Below are 17944 nucleotides of genomic sequence, written 5' to 3'. Positions count from 1 at the left end.
GCTAAAGGGTTAAGGGTTGAATAAGCCCTGTGCTTCAGTGGTAAGCTCCTGAGAACAGGAGATGAGCTAAGTAAACTGTAGATAAATCAACGCCAGGTCATAGTGCTAGTGCATGCATATACAGCTGCGTGCGTGCGCACATACACGCAAGTACTGTCCAAATCTCCAACCAATCACATACAGCTAGCTGCCATTCAATTGGCGTATCAAGTTTCGGGCATTTTGATTGGGTTTTGGATAGAAAATTCACGAAAAAGTCACTTCTATTGATTTTTTTATGGCTTTGCGGGGTGACTGGGGAAATGTAAAGATGTGCACGACCACCCTTGGACGGTTTTGAATGACCATAGAAAGTGCAAGCCCTCTAACTGAAAAATTGTGGATTTGTATAAAGGACACACACACGCGCACAGACAGATATTTTGCCGTTTATATATATACTAGCAGTATCGCCCGGGAAATAACTATATAAGCATTTTTAGAGATGTAAAGTATAATAGCCATCTCAATATGGCTAACCACAAAGGATGGGGGTGTTACTGTAGCTTTTTACGTTCTGAGATTTAATAATAAATTTTTAGAGAGTTACTTCCCTTATATATGCCAAAAATGCATTAAAAATGGGGAAAATTGATGGTAAATTTTTTTTTTAAATTGTAGACTCATCGTAGATGCGCGCTAATACCCAGAAGGGCTCGATATGAATCACGACTATAAGATACCCAGTTTTGGTTAAACTGCACCGCAAAATGTGGGAGTAGTTAGAAGTCTAAATCGTAGGAGACAGACAGCACACAACCTCACTTTTATATATAAAGATATAGAGAGAGAGATTCATATTTATGAGCAGATTATATTTCGACTGGATTGATCTCTGATCATCATCAGGTGTCCTGACTCATCAAGGAAACATTGAAATTGATTGAAACAATAACTGAAGATGAGGCCAATAGAACCAAAAAAAAAAAAAAAATGGATGTAGATGTCTGAACATTTTATAATAGACAAAAAAGAAGGAAATAGAAATATCTGGTGTTTACCACAATCAACAGAATTGTTATTGTTTATAAACAGGAAGAAACAGAGATACCACAGAAAGTTTGAGTGGTGCTGGTGTAGAGTCTGCAGATAAATCAGAATTCTATACTTCCCGTGCCAAAAAATAGTGAGTCTTCAACTATTTTACACTTACATATTTTGATAATTCTAATGATCATTGCTACTTTTAAGCCTCCTGGTGCCAACTTACATGTGGCCACCACCACTACCATCATTGTTTTAAAATCCACCTTTCGATGCTGGCACAAGTTGGATGAAATTTCTTGAGGCAGATTTTCTACTGCCAAATACCTTTCCTGTTGTCAACACTCATCTGATTCCAAAAAGGTAATGTTTCACCATGATCAGACATGTTTCCATGGAAGGTTTGAAATGAAGGACACTGCTTGTACAACAGTAATACTTACTTCCAACTATCACACGATGCCAAGGTAAGGAAACGGTAAAACAAGTGCACATACACACACAAACACACGTGTGTGTAATTAAACAAAATCATATATATACTCATGTTTTGGGTTCTAAGTTCCTATTTGCCTCACCTAAACCATTATATATATATATGCCGGTGGCATGTAAAAAGCACCATCCGTTCGTGGCTGTTGCCAGCTTCGCCTGGCCCCCGTGCCGGTGGCATGTAAAATGCACCATCCGATCGTGGGCGTTTGCCAGCCTCGTCTGGCACCTGTGCCGGTGGCACGTAAAAAGCACCCACTACACTCATGGAGTGGTTGGCGTTAATCCAGCCGTAGAAACATTGCCAGATCCGACTGGGCCTGGTGCAGCCTTCTGGCTTCCCAGACCCCAGTTGAACCGCCCAACCCATGCTAGCGTGGAAAGCGGACGCTAAATGATGATGATGATGACGATATATATATATATATATATATATATGGGCTGCTTTCAGTTTCTGTCAACTAAATCCATTCTGGTTGGCCCAGGTCTGTAGTAGAAGACACCTGCCCAAGGTGCCACACAGCTGGACTGAACCAAGAAAAGTGGTTGAGAAGCAAACTTCTTACCACACAGCTAGCTATTGACTTAGCTATTTCTTGCAGGTCGGCTATAAACCTCAAGCCAGCCCCCAACCCCAATGAACCAGATCCATGATGAACTGATGTTCCTGTTGTAACCATCAGTTCTTGTTTATTCTTCTTTTTTTTTTTTGTCAAACAATATATCTATGATCAGAATATCCAACGCAGATGCCGACAACCGCTCGGTTCAAAGTCTCTCTTGACCAGAATTGGTCTGAACTCTTTGCATGAACACCCTCCCTGTACATAACTCCATGTCCCCCTACATGGCCTTGATTTTTGCTTTTTGAGCCAAAAAATTAACTTAACTAACTTAACTTAAGGTAATAGAATAGGATTTGAGATTTGGCTGTTGTTCTTAGCAGTATAAGCAATACACAGAGGCTCTAGCCATTGGCTTGTAATGCACATACTGTTAAAGTTTTGCCATCTCCCTACTATTCATTTTGTACAGTTGTGTGCTAAAGAACTTTTCCTTCCAACCACATGGTTCCAGGTAGTCTTCTACGATAGCCCTGTACCAAATCCACTCACAAGGCTTTGTGAGTAGATTTCATAGATGAAAATGGAAAAAGAAGTCTATCATATGTGAATATGTTTGCATTTGTGCCTAATCGTAACATCATGTGGTAGTTGTAAACGAGTATCACTGTCATACAAGCAGTGTCATTTGTTTCCAATCCTCCGTGATAATATGTCTGATCATTGGGAAATATTACCTTGCTTGTAAGGCAGGTGAAGGTTAATGACAGAAAAGGCATCTGACTATTGAAAATCTTGCTTCAATGCATCCCGTCTAATCCATGCAAGCATAGAAAAGCAGATGTTAAAACAATGACAACAGTGATGATGATGATGAAAGCATTAAATGATGCTCATTACAAAAAAAAACAAAAACACAGAAAAAACAGAAAAACATACAATTCATATATTTGTTTTCAATAATGAAATTTCTATTGGTTGATGTCTTAGCTGAAATCCTGTTGATGATAGATAATTCACACTACATTTATCGATAGATCTAAACTTATAATTTAATCCACCAATCCAATTAGCTTCACTAATTCTATGCATGTTTTATTGTTATTACTGGTAATCTCATGGCCGTGTATAATCGTTACACACGGAACATGGTTTTTGATCTGAAGAAAAATGAAGAGCTGTACCTGCTTGTTACTTGACAAGCACAGCCTGCCCTCACCCTGCCTCTGGTCACCCACATACTGAGCTTGTAGTTTGCTGTAATACAAGCTATGTTGCTCATTCCCAGTCTTCTAAGAAGACCATGTCTGACAATGGAGAAAAATGCTACTTTGAAAACAGGTGAAAGTTGGTGACAGGAAGGACATTCGGCCAAGGAAAAGTCTGCTTCAATAAAATCTATCCGAACCATGCAAGCATGGAAAAGTGGATGTTAGATGACATTTGATGATGATAATGTATCTGTGTGTATACACACTAGGTTTATTTTTTTGTCTTGTTCAGTTCATTTAATTGTTCTGATTCCTACACCTGTCATTAAAAGGCTGTTTACAAACATCACAAGCAGCCAAGACAAAGGTACACACATACACATTCATGTCATCATAAGCATCGTCATTCAATGCCTGTTCTCCAACTAGCATGAGCTACACAGTTTGATAGGATCTGGCAAACCACAGGGCTGTGTAGAGCTTGAGTATTTTGGTCTGAGACTATAGTAGAAAACACTTGCTTAACCCTTTCGTTACCAATCCGGCTGAAACCGGTTCTGGCCCTGTAGTACAAATGTCTTGTTTTCATAAGTTTTGAATTAAAATTTCCCACCAAACCTTAGTCGCAATTTATGTTCCTAACACTAGCTTAACCCTTTAGTGTTCAGAATACTCTGTTAAATGTAATACTTTTTCACTCAAATTGTTTTGAATTAATCATGCATTATCTTATAGCTTTGAGGTTTCAATGATGTGATTGTTTATTTTCAGAATGGCATTGTAGGTTAGGAGTAAGAGGCTAGATATCGCCAGTTTGAATATAAAACATGTAGGATAGGATATATTGGGCTGGATTTGGCCGGTTTAAACACTAAAGGGTTATTTTACTAAATTCTTTGTTATATTTAAAGTAATTGAAAGAAACACAGAGCATCTCAAAATAAATACTGTAACGAAAGGGTTAAGGTGCCAAAAAGCGGGACTGAACTCAAGACCACATAGTTGCAAAGTATGCTTCTTTACCACCCACGAGCTCATAATTACTACAGAGCTACAAATACATGTACAAATGATTGAATGTGAAGGCACACAGACACAAACACTCTTAAAAACGAATACTTACTCCTTTTCCGTTTCCCTTTGGACTTCTTATCGGCTGTTTTATTCTTATCAGCAGCAGTTTCTGACTCTAGACTCAACACGCCACCATCCAGATCAACGGGGTAAGCACCGGATAAACCATCAGCATCAACGCAACTGGAGCTTGACATGTCCCTCAGTAAAGGGTAATTGAGACCTTCAGCCTCAGAAAGGCAATAATCAGCCATTGGTAGCATTTTCTTCCTTGACGGAGACACTGTCTCCGTGCCATAAGTGGACATTTCAAGACAGTCGCTGTCCCATACCAAGCTATTGCTTGCATTCACACTATTCACTGGCTTAGCATCACCATTTAGTAACCAGAAGTGTTGTTTTTTATTGAGGTAGGGATTTTCAGAAAGTTTCAAACTTAATGATGGCTTTCCATTCTGAAATGTAAAATGACAAACAAATTATTATCATCATTAAATATCTACTAATGTAAAAAATAAAATATAATTTTTTTTTTTTGGAACAGTGTATCTTGAAGCAAATAAAGCTATAAATAATAATGTGTAAAGAGTGGGGAAGTAAAACTTGGAATTTTTTGTAAACCCTATTTTTTTATGTAGCAATGGTCTATTATAACAAATTTTTGTTTATCTTATCTTCAGCATTTTGGTCTCATAGTAACAATATCATTTGCTTTTCTATGTATGAACCCAACTATATCACCTCAAGAAGCAAAGAGACAATACGTTGCTGATTTGCTCCGTGCAGGAATTAACATCAAGCAAATTGGTCAATGTGTCATTAAGCACAATTTACAATGTCAAGAATTGTTTTGGATAACATCCATTTCTTTACTACCCACAAGGGGCTAAACACAGAGAGGACAAACAAGGACAGACAAATGGGTTAAGTCGATTATATTGACCCCAGTGCGTAACTGGTACTTATTTAATCGACCCCAAAACGTTGAAAGGCAAAGTCGACCTTGGCGGAATTTGAACTCAGTAGAAGCATTCAGAGGAAGCAAGGCACTAGAGAAACCAATGAAAATTGAGATCCAGCGTTCCTGAAGGCCTTCAAATCCAAAATTTTGAAGGATTCAACCACATTCATGAGGAAGCTGGCAATTGACATGAAAATTGATGCCAAGACTAAGAAATGCTGTTCAGTGTGATTTAGGCCTGCAATCCTTTGTGTGAACTCCAAGACACCTCCTGACCGATTCAATGACAGCCAAGAGGCTTGAAAGGAGAAAAAGAAAGTTGCTTTTCCTCAAAAGATCTGGATTCACTGTGAAAATATTTTCTGATGAGAAAATCTTCACTGTGGAAGCTGATGTGAACAGATGAAATGATCAGTTTATAGCTGAATTACCATCTCAAGTCAAGGGAGTCTTCAGAACAAAGCATCCTGCTCAGGTGATGGTTTGGGGAGTTGTGGAATCAGATGGCACATCAGGTGGCAGAAAATAATGGTGGACACATTGAATAGAATCTCTATTATTGACAGTAATAACTTATGCATAAATACATTTTGCTACATGTTGACTCTTCCATGTACAATAAAACATTTCCAAATTTCATTTGACCTTTGCAAGTTTTGCTTCCCCACCCTGTAGATATTGGGTTAAAAAAAAACCCCTTTGGATAGAAAAGCTTGAAGATTGCCTGTGGGACCTGAACCCTCATCTCATAATAGATGTTCTACCCTTGGATGAAAGCAATCCTTCGAATTTTTCTATCCATACTTGAAATTTTATTCATACTAACAAGCGTTGTAAGTTGTTGACATAATAAGAATTTAGAAACTTCAAGAGAACATCAAGTAATTTGATTTTTGGAACGGTTAGACTTAAAGCAGATAATGCTACAAATAATAGGGTATAAATATTAGGTAAAAAAAAGAAAAAACCCTTGGATAGAAAAGTCTAAGGTTGCTTGTGGGATTTGAATTCACATCTTCTGTAAACATGATAGGCATTCTACCATTGGACAGAAGCAAATCTTTGCATCTCTCTACCCAGAGGGAACCCAATATTTACAAGCTGTGAAGGCGGCGAGCTGGCAGAACCGTTAGCATGCCGGGCGAAATGCGTAGCTGTATTTCGTCTGCCACTACGTTCTGAGTTCAAATTCCGCCGAGGTCGACTTTGCCTTTCATCCTTTCGGGGTCAATTAAATAAGTACCAGTTACGCACTGGGGGTCAATGTAATCGATCTAGTCCCTTTGTCCGTTCTTGTTTGTCCCCTCTATGTTTAGCCCCTTGTGGGCAATAAAGAATTTAAAATATTTACAAGTGGCTGTGTGGTAAGTAGCTTGCTAACCAACCACATGGTTCTGGGTTCAGTCCCACTGTGTGGCATCTTGGGCAAGTGTCTTCTGCTATAGCCCCGGGCCAACCAATGCCTTGTGAGTGGATTTGGTAGACGGAAACTGAAAGAAGCCTGTCATATATATATATATATATATATATATATATATGTGTGTGTGTGTGTGTTTGTGTGTCTGTGTTTGTCCCCCTAACATTGCTTGACAACTGGTGTGTTTACGTCCCCGTCACTTAGCGGTTCGGCAAAAGAGACCGATAGAATAAGTACTGGGGTTACAAGGAATAAGTCCCGGGGTCGATTTGCTCGACTAAAGGCGGTGCTCCAGCATGGCCGCAGTCAAAATGACTGAAACAAGTAAAAGAGTAAGCTGTTACTTGTAGCTATCTGCTTTGAGATTTGCCATTGACCAAAAAAAAAAAAAAGAAGCAAAACTATACCCCACGACCACCACTCTCAAAGTTTATAAATTCTAATGATGTCAACAATAAATAAATAAATAAATAATACAAAGCAAATGACTGGCAAACAGGGAAAAAAACAAGGTAGATGATGTATGGCCACCCTCTCAAAGACATGAACTGAACAATGACAGCGTGTGCAGATAGTGAGGTGCCCTTTCACTTATGTTCACCTAGCTTTTGCACTAATGTTCACAATAATATTTATCACAAAATCACTCAGTCTGTAATAATCTGTAACTAATAGTATAGAAGCTTCTATACAACGAGAGAGACTCTTCCTAGAGAGACTCTTCCTAGAGAGACTCCAACGGGAGCATGAGAGAGAAAGAGTGAGAGAGTTAGAGAGAGAGTGAGAGAGAGAGAGAGAGAGAGAGAGAGAAAGTAAGAGAGAAAGAGAGTGAGAGAGAGAGAGAAATAAAAATAGAAGGAATGTGTGTGGGCAAAATAGAGGAGAATGTTAAAATAGTGCAAGATCCTGAAAGATTACTGGACATTTAAAGTGTATAAATGGATAATTTTACACACACACACAGACATGCGTGCACACACACATGCACGCACACACACACACATGCGCGCACACACACACACACACACAACATGAGTAAATGCTTACGGTAACACGAGTAGATGCTTATAGATATACAGATACACGTACACACGGCATCATACACACACACACATACACAGAGGTATATATACACAGACACACCTACACTTGTAAAAAAAATGACTTATAATCAGTAAAGAAACAATGCATACAGTATTCAGAGGTGGGGGGAGAGAGAGGGGGAAGAGGGGGGGGGAATGACCCAGATATATATATAAAAACTGGATTAGCTCTAAATTACAATCACAAACCACAACCACAGCCACTGTAATCATATTACTGTAATAATCGTTTAGGTGATGATATGAACTTAAGCGGCTTTGCATCACAGAATTTGCTGACCACTGTCTGAAATATATCTGGAATGGCTCGACTGGTGGGGCATAGAACACTGAAATCAGCACTTGGCAACAAATACTATGGAGAACATCTATGTCGTATTTCATTGTTTGTTTATATTTTTGTGTTTCAGTTGTTGGGTTGTGGCCTTGCTGGAGCACTGTCTAGAAGGTGTTAGTGTCAAACAAACCAACCTTAGTACTTTTTTTTAAAACCTGATACTTATTCTATTGGTCTCTATTGCTGAACTGCTATGTTACTGGGAAGTAAACAAACCAACACCAGTTGACAAGCAGTAGTAGGGAACAAACTCCAACATACACAGAGTTTCTTTTTCCATTTCTGTCTACCAAATCTACTCTCAAGGCTTTGGTTGGATTGGGGCTATAGTAGAAGACACTTGCCCAAGGTGCCATGGGACTGAACTCAAAACCACATGGTTGGGAAGCAAGCTTCTTATCCACACAGCCATGCCCGTCACTATTGCTGAACTACTATGTTACTGGGAAGTAAATAAACCAACACCAGTTGACAAGCAGTAGTAGGGAACAAACTCCAACATACAGTTACATATACACACAATGTTTCTTTTTCCATTTCTGTCTACCAAATCTACTCTCAAGGCTTTGGTTGGATTGGGGCTATAGTAGAAGACACTTGCCCAAGGTGCCATGCAGTGGGACTGAACTCAAAACCACATGGTTGGGAAGCAAGCTTCTTATCCACACAGCCATGCCCGTGCCATTTCAGTAAAAAAAAAAAATATATAAATTTTCTCAATAGTCAGCATTAGGAAGGGTATCTAGCCATTAAAACCACGTCAAAACAGACAGTGAAGCGCCTATCAAACCATCCAACATATATATATGAGCACTCCGTCAATTACGACGATGAGGGTCCCAGCTGATACGATCAACGGAACAGCTTGCTTGTGGAATTAACGTGCAAGTGGCTGAGCATTCCACAGACACGTGTACCCTTAACATAGTTCTCGAGGAGATTCAGCGTGACACAGAGTGTGACAAGGCTGGCCCTTTGAAATACAGGTACAACAGAAACAGGAAGTAAGAGTGAGAGAAAGTTGTGGTGAAAGAGTACAGCAGGGATCACCACCATCCCCTGCCGGAGCCTCGTGGAGCTTTTAGGTGTTTTCGCTCAATAAACTCTCACAACACCCGGTCTGGGAATCGAAACCGCGATCCTACGACCGCGAGTCCGCTGCCCTAACCGCTGGGCCATTGCGCCTCCACTATCCAACATATACCAGCATAGAAAATGGACATTAAAGGATGATGAAGTTAAAAAGAAGTCATGGAAACCTATACTGTAGGTTAATCTTATACAAATGATCCTGCTTTGAACAGACAAATTGAATAACAAATGGTTTTACTGAAAACTTGCAAAACAAGCTGAAATCTGATCAACAAACAACAGGCAGACGATGCACGTGTACAAGGGACTGGATGTCCATTCGCTTCATGAGCTGAAATTTTAAAGAGCCACAGAGTACACTACACATGCATATTAGTACCGAGAGAGCATATGTGATCAGTACACCAAATGAAGGAATTGTAGAGCAAACAGTCTTTCCTGAAGAAAGTTATATCCAACCAACAAGCAGAAATTTGAACAACAAACTATGAGTAGACAACATATACATGTTGTGTATGGCTCAGAGACAGTTTACAAGTGGTTTGTCAATGTCCATGTACACACTTCATATGTTATTAAGAAAATTATATTTCTCATATTGTTATTCTTGGGGAATGGTCATATTTTGTCAATTGAACACATGCACTAACTTTTCTTCATTTTTTTTTTAGCATTTTCTTCTGTCCAATCAGTTTCTGGTTACCATCTCTCTGGTTGTCTCTATTGTTATTTCTATTGTTGTTGTTGGTGGTGGTGGTCATGGTGTCACTGTCTTTGTGCATATTGTCATTGTTAGTATTGCTTGTGTAAATGGCAAAAGATGCCCCCCTGCCAACTATAACAATATCTGTTTCAAAACATGTTTTCACATCAAGAATCTTGCAAAACAAATACATAAATGTAATATTTCTCATAGTTTTCGGCAAAAAAAAAAACAAAAACAAAAAAAAAAACTATGGATCAAGAGACATATGTTAAAGAGAAAAGTGTGCACGCATGCACACACTTGCATGCGCATGCACTCACACGTTCTCGTCAGAAAGCAACACACATGGTTGCTCAACATTGCTAAAACCTTCCCCCAAGAAGAATGTATTCCTTAGGATAAGGTTAGTTATTAGCGATTTCAGGTTACAAGCCAAAAGGATTCCAAGAAGCAGACCAGTCTGGAAAAGAATGATCTGAAAGCTTAAGGGTTCTCTGAACAATCAAAGATTGAGAGATGTCCTAACCGAAGCATTTAACAAGGAGGAGGAGGAGTTACAGATAACTGGAAGTTCTGATGAGATAACTTACTGAGAGCCACAAATCAAATTTGTGGCTGGTGCAAAGTCCTAACCAGACAAAGAGTGATGTGTGGTGGTAGCAGAGAACTATATCATGTAGCTAGAAGACAGGTATACTTAGCCATGGGAGAAGCAGAAGGGGAGAAGTTTGCCAATGTTCTGTGGCATGAGGACCAGAGGCCAGAGTACATTCTGTAAAATGGTATTGTTGCTTGATGAGGAACAGAGACCTTGAAGTTTTTAGAGAAACAGTGAAAAAGTAAATGCGATACTGTAATATGCATGTCTTTGCCCCAGGATATTAAACAGTGGAAATGAAGCAAAAGCTACCGTCTCACTGTGGTTTTGTTTTTAGAGGAAACTTACCTCTTTATTGTCAATACTAATTAGTCGTAAGAATGCATTCAGTCTTGTTATATTTAATTATTGGTAATCTGAGATTCAACAGTGAGTACGTGTTCATGCTGGCTCCTCAACATTTCCATTTCTGCTCTCTGTTTATGTTGTACACACCAGCTCTTCCATGAGACGTAGTCATGGAAATTGCTTATGGGGGAAGTGAAAGCAACTGACACAATTTCCTCGTGGTGCATTACAATATTTGCCACACAAACATACCTACCACACTCAACATCCCACCACCCATCACACCACAAAATAGCATGCTACCATGCACAACGACACACTAAGAAATGAGCCTCCATGTGATTACACAGACTTGCTAGAAATAGTAACTAAAACCTTCCCCAGTGTCTTTAACCCATTAGCATTTAAAACTGGCCATATCCGGCCAAAAGTATTCTACCCGTTTTATGTTCAAACTAGCCAAAATAGCATGCTACCATGCACAATGACACACTAAGAAATGAGCCTCCATGTGATTACACAGACTCGCTAGAAATAGTAACTAAAACCTTCCCCAGTGTCTTTAACCCTTTAGCATTTAAACCGGCCATATCCGGCCAAAGGTATTCTGCCTGTTTTATGTTCAAACTGGCCAAAATAGCATGCTACCATGCACAACGACACACTAAGAAATGAGCCTCCATGTGATTACACAGACTTGCTAGAAATAGCAACTAAAACCTTCCCCAGTGTCTTTAACCCTTTAGCATTTAAACCGGCCATATCTGGCCAAAAGTATTCCACCCGTTTTAAGTTCAAATTGGCCAAAATAGCATGCTACCATGCACAATGACACACTAAGAAATGAGCCTCCATGTGATTACACAGACTCGCTAGAAATAGTAACTAAAACCTTCCCCAGTGTCTTTAACCCTTTAGCATTTAAACCGGCCATATCTGGCCAAAAGTATTCCACCCGTTTTAAGTTCAAATTGGCCAAAATAGCATGCTACCATGCACAATGACACACTAAGAAATGAGCCTCCATGTGATTACACAGACTCGCTAGAAATAGTAACTAAAACCTTCCCCAGTGTCTTTAACCCTTTAGCATTTAAACCGGCCATATCTGGCCAAAAGTATTCCACCCGTTTTATGTTCAAATTGGCCAAAATAGCATGCTACCATGCACAATGACACACTAAGAAATGAGCCTCCATGTGATTACACAGACTCGCTAGAAATAGTAACTAAAACCTTCCCCAGTGTCTTTAACCCTTTAGCATTTAAACCGGCCATAACCGGCCAGAAGTATTCTACTTGTTTTATGTTCAAACTGGCCAGATCTGGTCTCTCACACCAGCCCTACAATATCGTTTTAAAGATTAACAGCTACCTCATCAAAATCTCATAGCTACAAGATAATGCCTGATTAGTTGAAAGCAATGTGGATAAAAAAGGATTAATTTTGGCAGAATAATGCGAACACTAAAGGGCTAAAGTACACAATGTAAGCCAAAAAAGATGGGGCTGTTTAGAACGGAAATGCTTTTGATAAGTTTTCTAGGAGTGGCTGTGTGGTAAGTAGCTTGTTTACCAACCACATGGTTTCGGGTTCAGTCCCACTGCGTGGCACCTTGGGCAAGTGTCTTCTACTATAGCCTCGGGCCGACCAAAGCCTTGTGAGTGGATTTGGTGTCTGTCTTTGTACCCCTAGCATTGCTTGACAACCGATGCTGGTGTGTTTACGTCCCTGTCACTTAGCGGTTCGGCAAAAGAGACCGATAGAATAAGTACTGGGCTTACAAAGAATAAGTCCCGGGGTTGATTTGCTCAACTAAAGGCGGTGCTCCAGCATGGCCGCAGTCAAAATAACTGAAAAGAGTAAAAGAGTAAAAGAGTATGAAATTTTGATGAAAGATTTTCTACTTCAGATTCCTTGCGCAAACTCTACTTTATACCGATGTACCATCCTACTTCATTTGGACTAACAAAAAAATGGCAAAGGCGGCAGCAGGGAGTGCGAATCGATAATGAAGTTGGCAAGGTAATCTACAAGGGAAACATGATCGGTTGTGTCCACACTGTACACCCAAAGGATCAGGAGTGCTTTTTTGGGGGGGGAGATCACTTTAAAACAGGAGATTTGTATCAGAACCAGAATAATCTCAAGTGGATTGGTCTAATAAAGGTTAGAGATGGAGAGTGAAGATCAAATTGATTTGTCACCTCTTTGATTCCAAAGGACAAAACTTCCTAGAAATATTAATAGCCATGATTTATCCATGGGTCAGCTCCGGGTACACAAACCTATAAGTAAAGTCAGTCTAGCCATGGCTATCTGGGACAAGCAATTATCTAGTACATCTTTTTCTCAAAGACAGATGTATGTTGGTAAATTAAAATGATGTTTAGAAGATAATACAACACAAATATTTATTTTAATTTTATTTTATCTAGTTTCAGCTCACGAGCTGTGGCCATGCTGGGGCACCGCCATTAATATAATAGGACCCTATGTATCAATGTATTAACTCTTTTGTTGAAATATACTGTTTCAGTAAATGTTGAAAATAATGAATTTAGTTAATTAAGTAAGTCATTATTAAGCTGGTATTTTAAAGCAGTGAGCTGGCAGAATCATTAGCGAGCTGAATTAAATTTTTAACACCATTTTGTCTGCCTTATGTTTTGAGTTCAGATGGTGCTGAGGTCAACTCTTCCATCCTTTTGGGGTCAAAAAAAAATAGTACCAATGGAGCACTGGTGTCTATGTAATTGACTACCCCGCCTCCCATTCCAAGCCTTGTGCCTATAGTAGAAAGGATTGTTAAACAGATATTTTGGAATATAAATTAACATGAATTTGTGATGGGGGGCATTTTGATTTAGATCACTTTAAAATAGGGCATTTGTATCATAAAACCAGGGCAGGTGGCCTGGTCAAAAATGAAAAGGGCACAACAGGCGACATAGGCCTAAATATATGACACCTGATTAAAAGACAATATAATCAGGTGTGGTTAACAGTTTTGAGTATAGGTCTGATCATTGGGTCAGGGCTGACTCTAGGTGAGGGAAAGACAGGAGACCAACCAGCAACAATGCATTTAACACACATGTGGAGCATTTATCACCCTTCACAGCCTCAATAACAAAAAGGTCAAATTGACTTTCTCCAACACCACCACCACCACTCCCTAGACAACAGGAGTTGATTCTTAAGACCATCCCCCAATAAGTACTTGTGTGTGTATGTGTATATATTCAGTACACATATATACATGTGTGTGTGTGTGTATTAGTTAAAACCCTGAAGGAGGTCTAAACAGTCTATATAAGCTCTCTCTCTCTCTCTCTTTCTCTTTCTCTCTGATTAGTTTTGCTCATGAATGATCTTTATAGATGTAAAAATTCCAATCTCACAGATTAAAGGATTAACAAGCAGGCTGCAACAGATTAAATTGTTCACTAAGCATAAAAGAGAGAGAGAAAAGGAGGAGAGTGAAAGGGGATGAAAGTGAAAAAGAGAGAGAGACAGGGAGTGTGTGTGTGTGTGTGTGAGAGAGAGAGAGAGGGGGGAGAAGAGATCTTTCAGTTTTACAAACACTAAAATCTTATTTAAGCAACTCCAATCATCATGCTCTTAGCATTTATAATATAAATTCCAGGAGGTGGCTGTGTGGTAAGTAGCTTGCTAACCAACCACATGGTTCTGGGTTCAGTCCCACTGTGTGGCATCTTGGGCAAGTGTCTTCTGCTATAGCCCCGGGCCGACCAATGCCTTGTGAGTGGATTTGGTAGACGGAAACTGAAAGAAGCCTGTCGTATATATGTGTATATATATATATGTATGTGTGTGTATATGTTTGGGTGTCTGTGTTTGTTCCCCTAGCATTGCTTGACAACCGATGCTGGTGTGTTTACGTCCCCGTCACTTAGCGGTTCGGCAAAAAGAGCCCGATAGAATAAGTACTGGGCTTACAAAAAGAATAAGTCCCAGGGTCGAGTTGCTCGACTAAAGGCGGTGCTCCAGCATGGCCGCAGTCAAATGACTGAAACAAGTAAAAGAGTAAAGAGTAAAAGAGTATTTCCAATCAACAAATGATTATCCAAAAGTCCGTAGATAAAAAGCGCATCAGTCGTCATTTCATGACGAGGAGGGCCAAAAATCCATTGTTCCATACACTATTCATTGTCTTTTACTTTTTTACTTGCTTCAGTCATTGGATTAATGGCCAGTCTGGGGCACCAGCTCGAAGGATTTAGTTGACCAAATTGATCTCAGTACTTTTATTTCCTAAAGTCTATTCCACTGGTCTTACCACATAGGCACAGGTATAGCTGTGTGTTTGCGAAGCTTGCTTCCCAACCACATGGTTCCAGGTTCAGTTCCACTGCATGGCACCTTGGGCATGTGTCTTTTACTATAGCCTCGGACCGACTAAAGCATTGAGTGGATTTGGTAGATGAAAACTGAAAGAAGCCTGTCGTATATATGTATATATATATATATATATATATATGTGTGTGCGTGTGTGTTTGTGTGCCTGTGTTTGTCCCCGATGCTGGTGTGTTTACGTCCCCGTCACTTAGCGGTTCAGCAAAAAGAGACCGATAGAATAAGTACTGGGCTTACAAAGAATAAGTCCCGGGGTCAATTTGCTCAACTAAAGGCGCTGCTCCAGCATGGCCGCAGTCAAATGACTGAAACAAGTAAAAGAGTAAAGAGTATATATATATATAAATGTATGTGTATATATATATATATATATATATATATATATATATATATATATATATCATCATCATCATCATCATTTAGCGTCCGTTTTCCATGCTAGCATGGGTTGGACGGTTCAACTGGGGTCTGGGGAGCCCGAAGGCTGCACCAGGCCAGTCAGATCTGGCAGTGTTTCTACAGCTGGATGCCCTTCCTAACGCCAACCACTCCGAGAGTGTAGTGGGTGATTTTATGTGCCACCGACACAGGTGCCAGACGAGGCTGGCGAACGGGCACGCTCGGATGGTGTTTTTTATGTGCCACCGACACAGGTGCCACACGAGGCTGGCAGACGGCCACGCTCGGATGGTGTTTTCATGTGCCACCGACACAGGTGCCAGATGAGGCTGGCGAACGGCCACGATCAGATGGTGTTTGTTACGTGCCCACAGCACGGAGGCCAGTCGATGCGGTACTGGCTACGGCCACGTTCGGATGGTTTTCTTGTGTGCCACCGGCATTGGTACCACAAAGATACAAATTCCATTGATGTTCATCTATTTTGATTTATATATATATATATATATGTGTGTGTGTATATATATGGAGCTCTGACATCCCCATTACCCCATTTCTATAAATAGAAAATCTTTATTGTCTCCTTTCATTTGTTCTTCCCTAAATCTGACAAAATATATGGATTAAACATTTGATTCTTGAACTTCTAGCTTTGACTTCATAGGGAGTCCACTCCACAACATTCCTTTGAACTTATCCCCTTCAAGACTTTAAGATAAACAATATTTAGACGGGCAAACAGAGAAATACTTAGACATGCTGAAGGGTAGCCATGCATACAGATGGACAGATAGACTAGATGCTCAAACAGACAGACAGGCAGGCAGACCAGAGACACAGACAGGTAAGCAGACAGGCAGGCCAGCAGATCAGAAACTTTAGTAGACAGACAAACCAAACTTAAGCAGATAGGTGGACAGATCAGAGATCCAAACAGACAAGCAGGCAAATAAGACTTAAATAGGCAGGCAGGCAACAGACAAGCTGGCAGACAGAGCAAAGACCCAGACAGGTAGAGGGACAGACAGACCAGAGACTCAAGCAGGCATGTAGACAGGTCAGAAACCAAACCAGACAAGCAGGCAGATCAGACTTGAACAGGCAAGCAAACAGACCAGAGACCCAAGCAGTTGGGTAGACAGACAGACCAGAGACCATAACAGACAAGTAGATGGACAGAGACAAGAGACTCAGACAGGCAGGCATACAGAGCAGAGACTCAAACAGACAGATAGAACAAAGGCTCAAAGAAACTGGCAGACTTAAAAAGGCAAGCAGGCAGGCAAACAGAAACTCAAAAGGTATCTAGACAAATTGATGGAGACTTACACTGCTGGACATTGGAATAAACAAGATGTCACTGAAACAGACAGATGAACCCTGAAGTAGACAGTCAAGGACATGCACACACACACACTCTTTCTCTTACATACACACACACTCTTACATACACTCTCTTTCTCTCTCTCTCTCTCTCTCTTACATACATACACATGCTGATATGTCAGATTTTATTTTAAGAAAATGAACAAAGCAAAATGATCAAAACACTACAATAAAATAAACATATAATGATGATTAGAATATTTGAATTAATTGAGTGATTAAAGTATTTAGACCTTTAATCAGAGTGTTTGTGATTAAATCCACGTGATGAGGGAAAATCTCAAGTTTTATCTCAAGGAGGTTCTAGTTGATGTCGTGCATTAAATGAACAAGTTTACACAAGCAGCAATGTTATCAAAGTAGGGTCTTCTTAGTGTACACACTTGTATGTACTAACATAACGTACAGACTGGGCCAATGAGAGATTTACCTATATGTCACTTGAAATGTTAGAAATAGCGGCTAAATTCCACTCAATCACACTGAGTTGTCTTAGTCATAGTCTTCTAAGCTATTTAAACGCTTCACCGAGAACAAGCTTAGAGTTAGCTTTTTACATATGTTGATATATGTGTGTTTGTGTGTGTGTGTGTTTCTGCACTACTACTGGATGATTGGTGTTTGTTTACAGCCTTATAATTTAGTAGTTCGACAAAAGATACTGATAGAATAAGTACCAGACTTGAAATGAGTATTGGGGGTCAATTTGACTAAACCCTTCAAAGTGATGCCCCAGCATGGCCACAGATCAATGATTGAAACAAGTAAAAGCTAAATCATTTCACAGCCTTAATCATTTCTCAAAAAAACATTTACTTTATGTATTCTTACTCCTAAAATGATGAGATGAACA

General features: G+C 39.8%; 1 protein-coding gene across 4 annotated transcripts in view; it reads right to left on the bottom strand.

Moving 5' to 3' along the window:
- LOC115224289 (rho GTPase-activating protein gacU) overlaps positions 1-17944 on the bottom strand; it is a 195931-nt gene that overhangs the window by 97798 nt on the left and 80189 nt on the right. For 3 of the 4 annotated variants that reach the window (XM_036513499.1, XM_029795113.2, XM_036513497.1), the window contains exon 3: positions 4413-4818. In XM_036513499.1, the coding sequence (XP_036369392.1) occupies positions 4413-4818 (406 nt within the window). Of the gene's footprint in view, positions 1-4412; positions 4819-17034; positions 17062-17944 lie in introns of those variants that run through there. The other variant, XM_036513500.1, reaches the window with a different exon arrangement.

Source organism: Octopus sinensis, linkage group LG25 (assembly GCF_006345805.1).
Source record: "Octopus sinensis linkage group LG25, ASM634580v1, whole genome shotgun sequence".
Classification (NCBI taxonomy): Eukaryota; Metazoa; Mollusca; class Cephalopoda; order Octopoda; family Octopodidae; genus Octopus; species Octopus sinensis.
The sequence above is the reverse complement of the archived record's forward strand: the minus strand, read 5'-3'. Positions and strand labels throughout refer to the sequence as shown.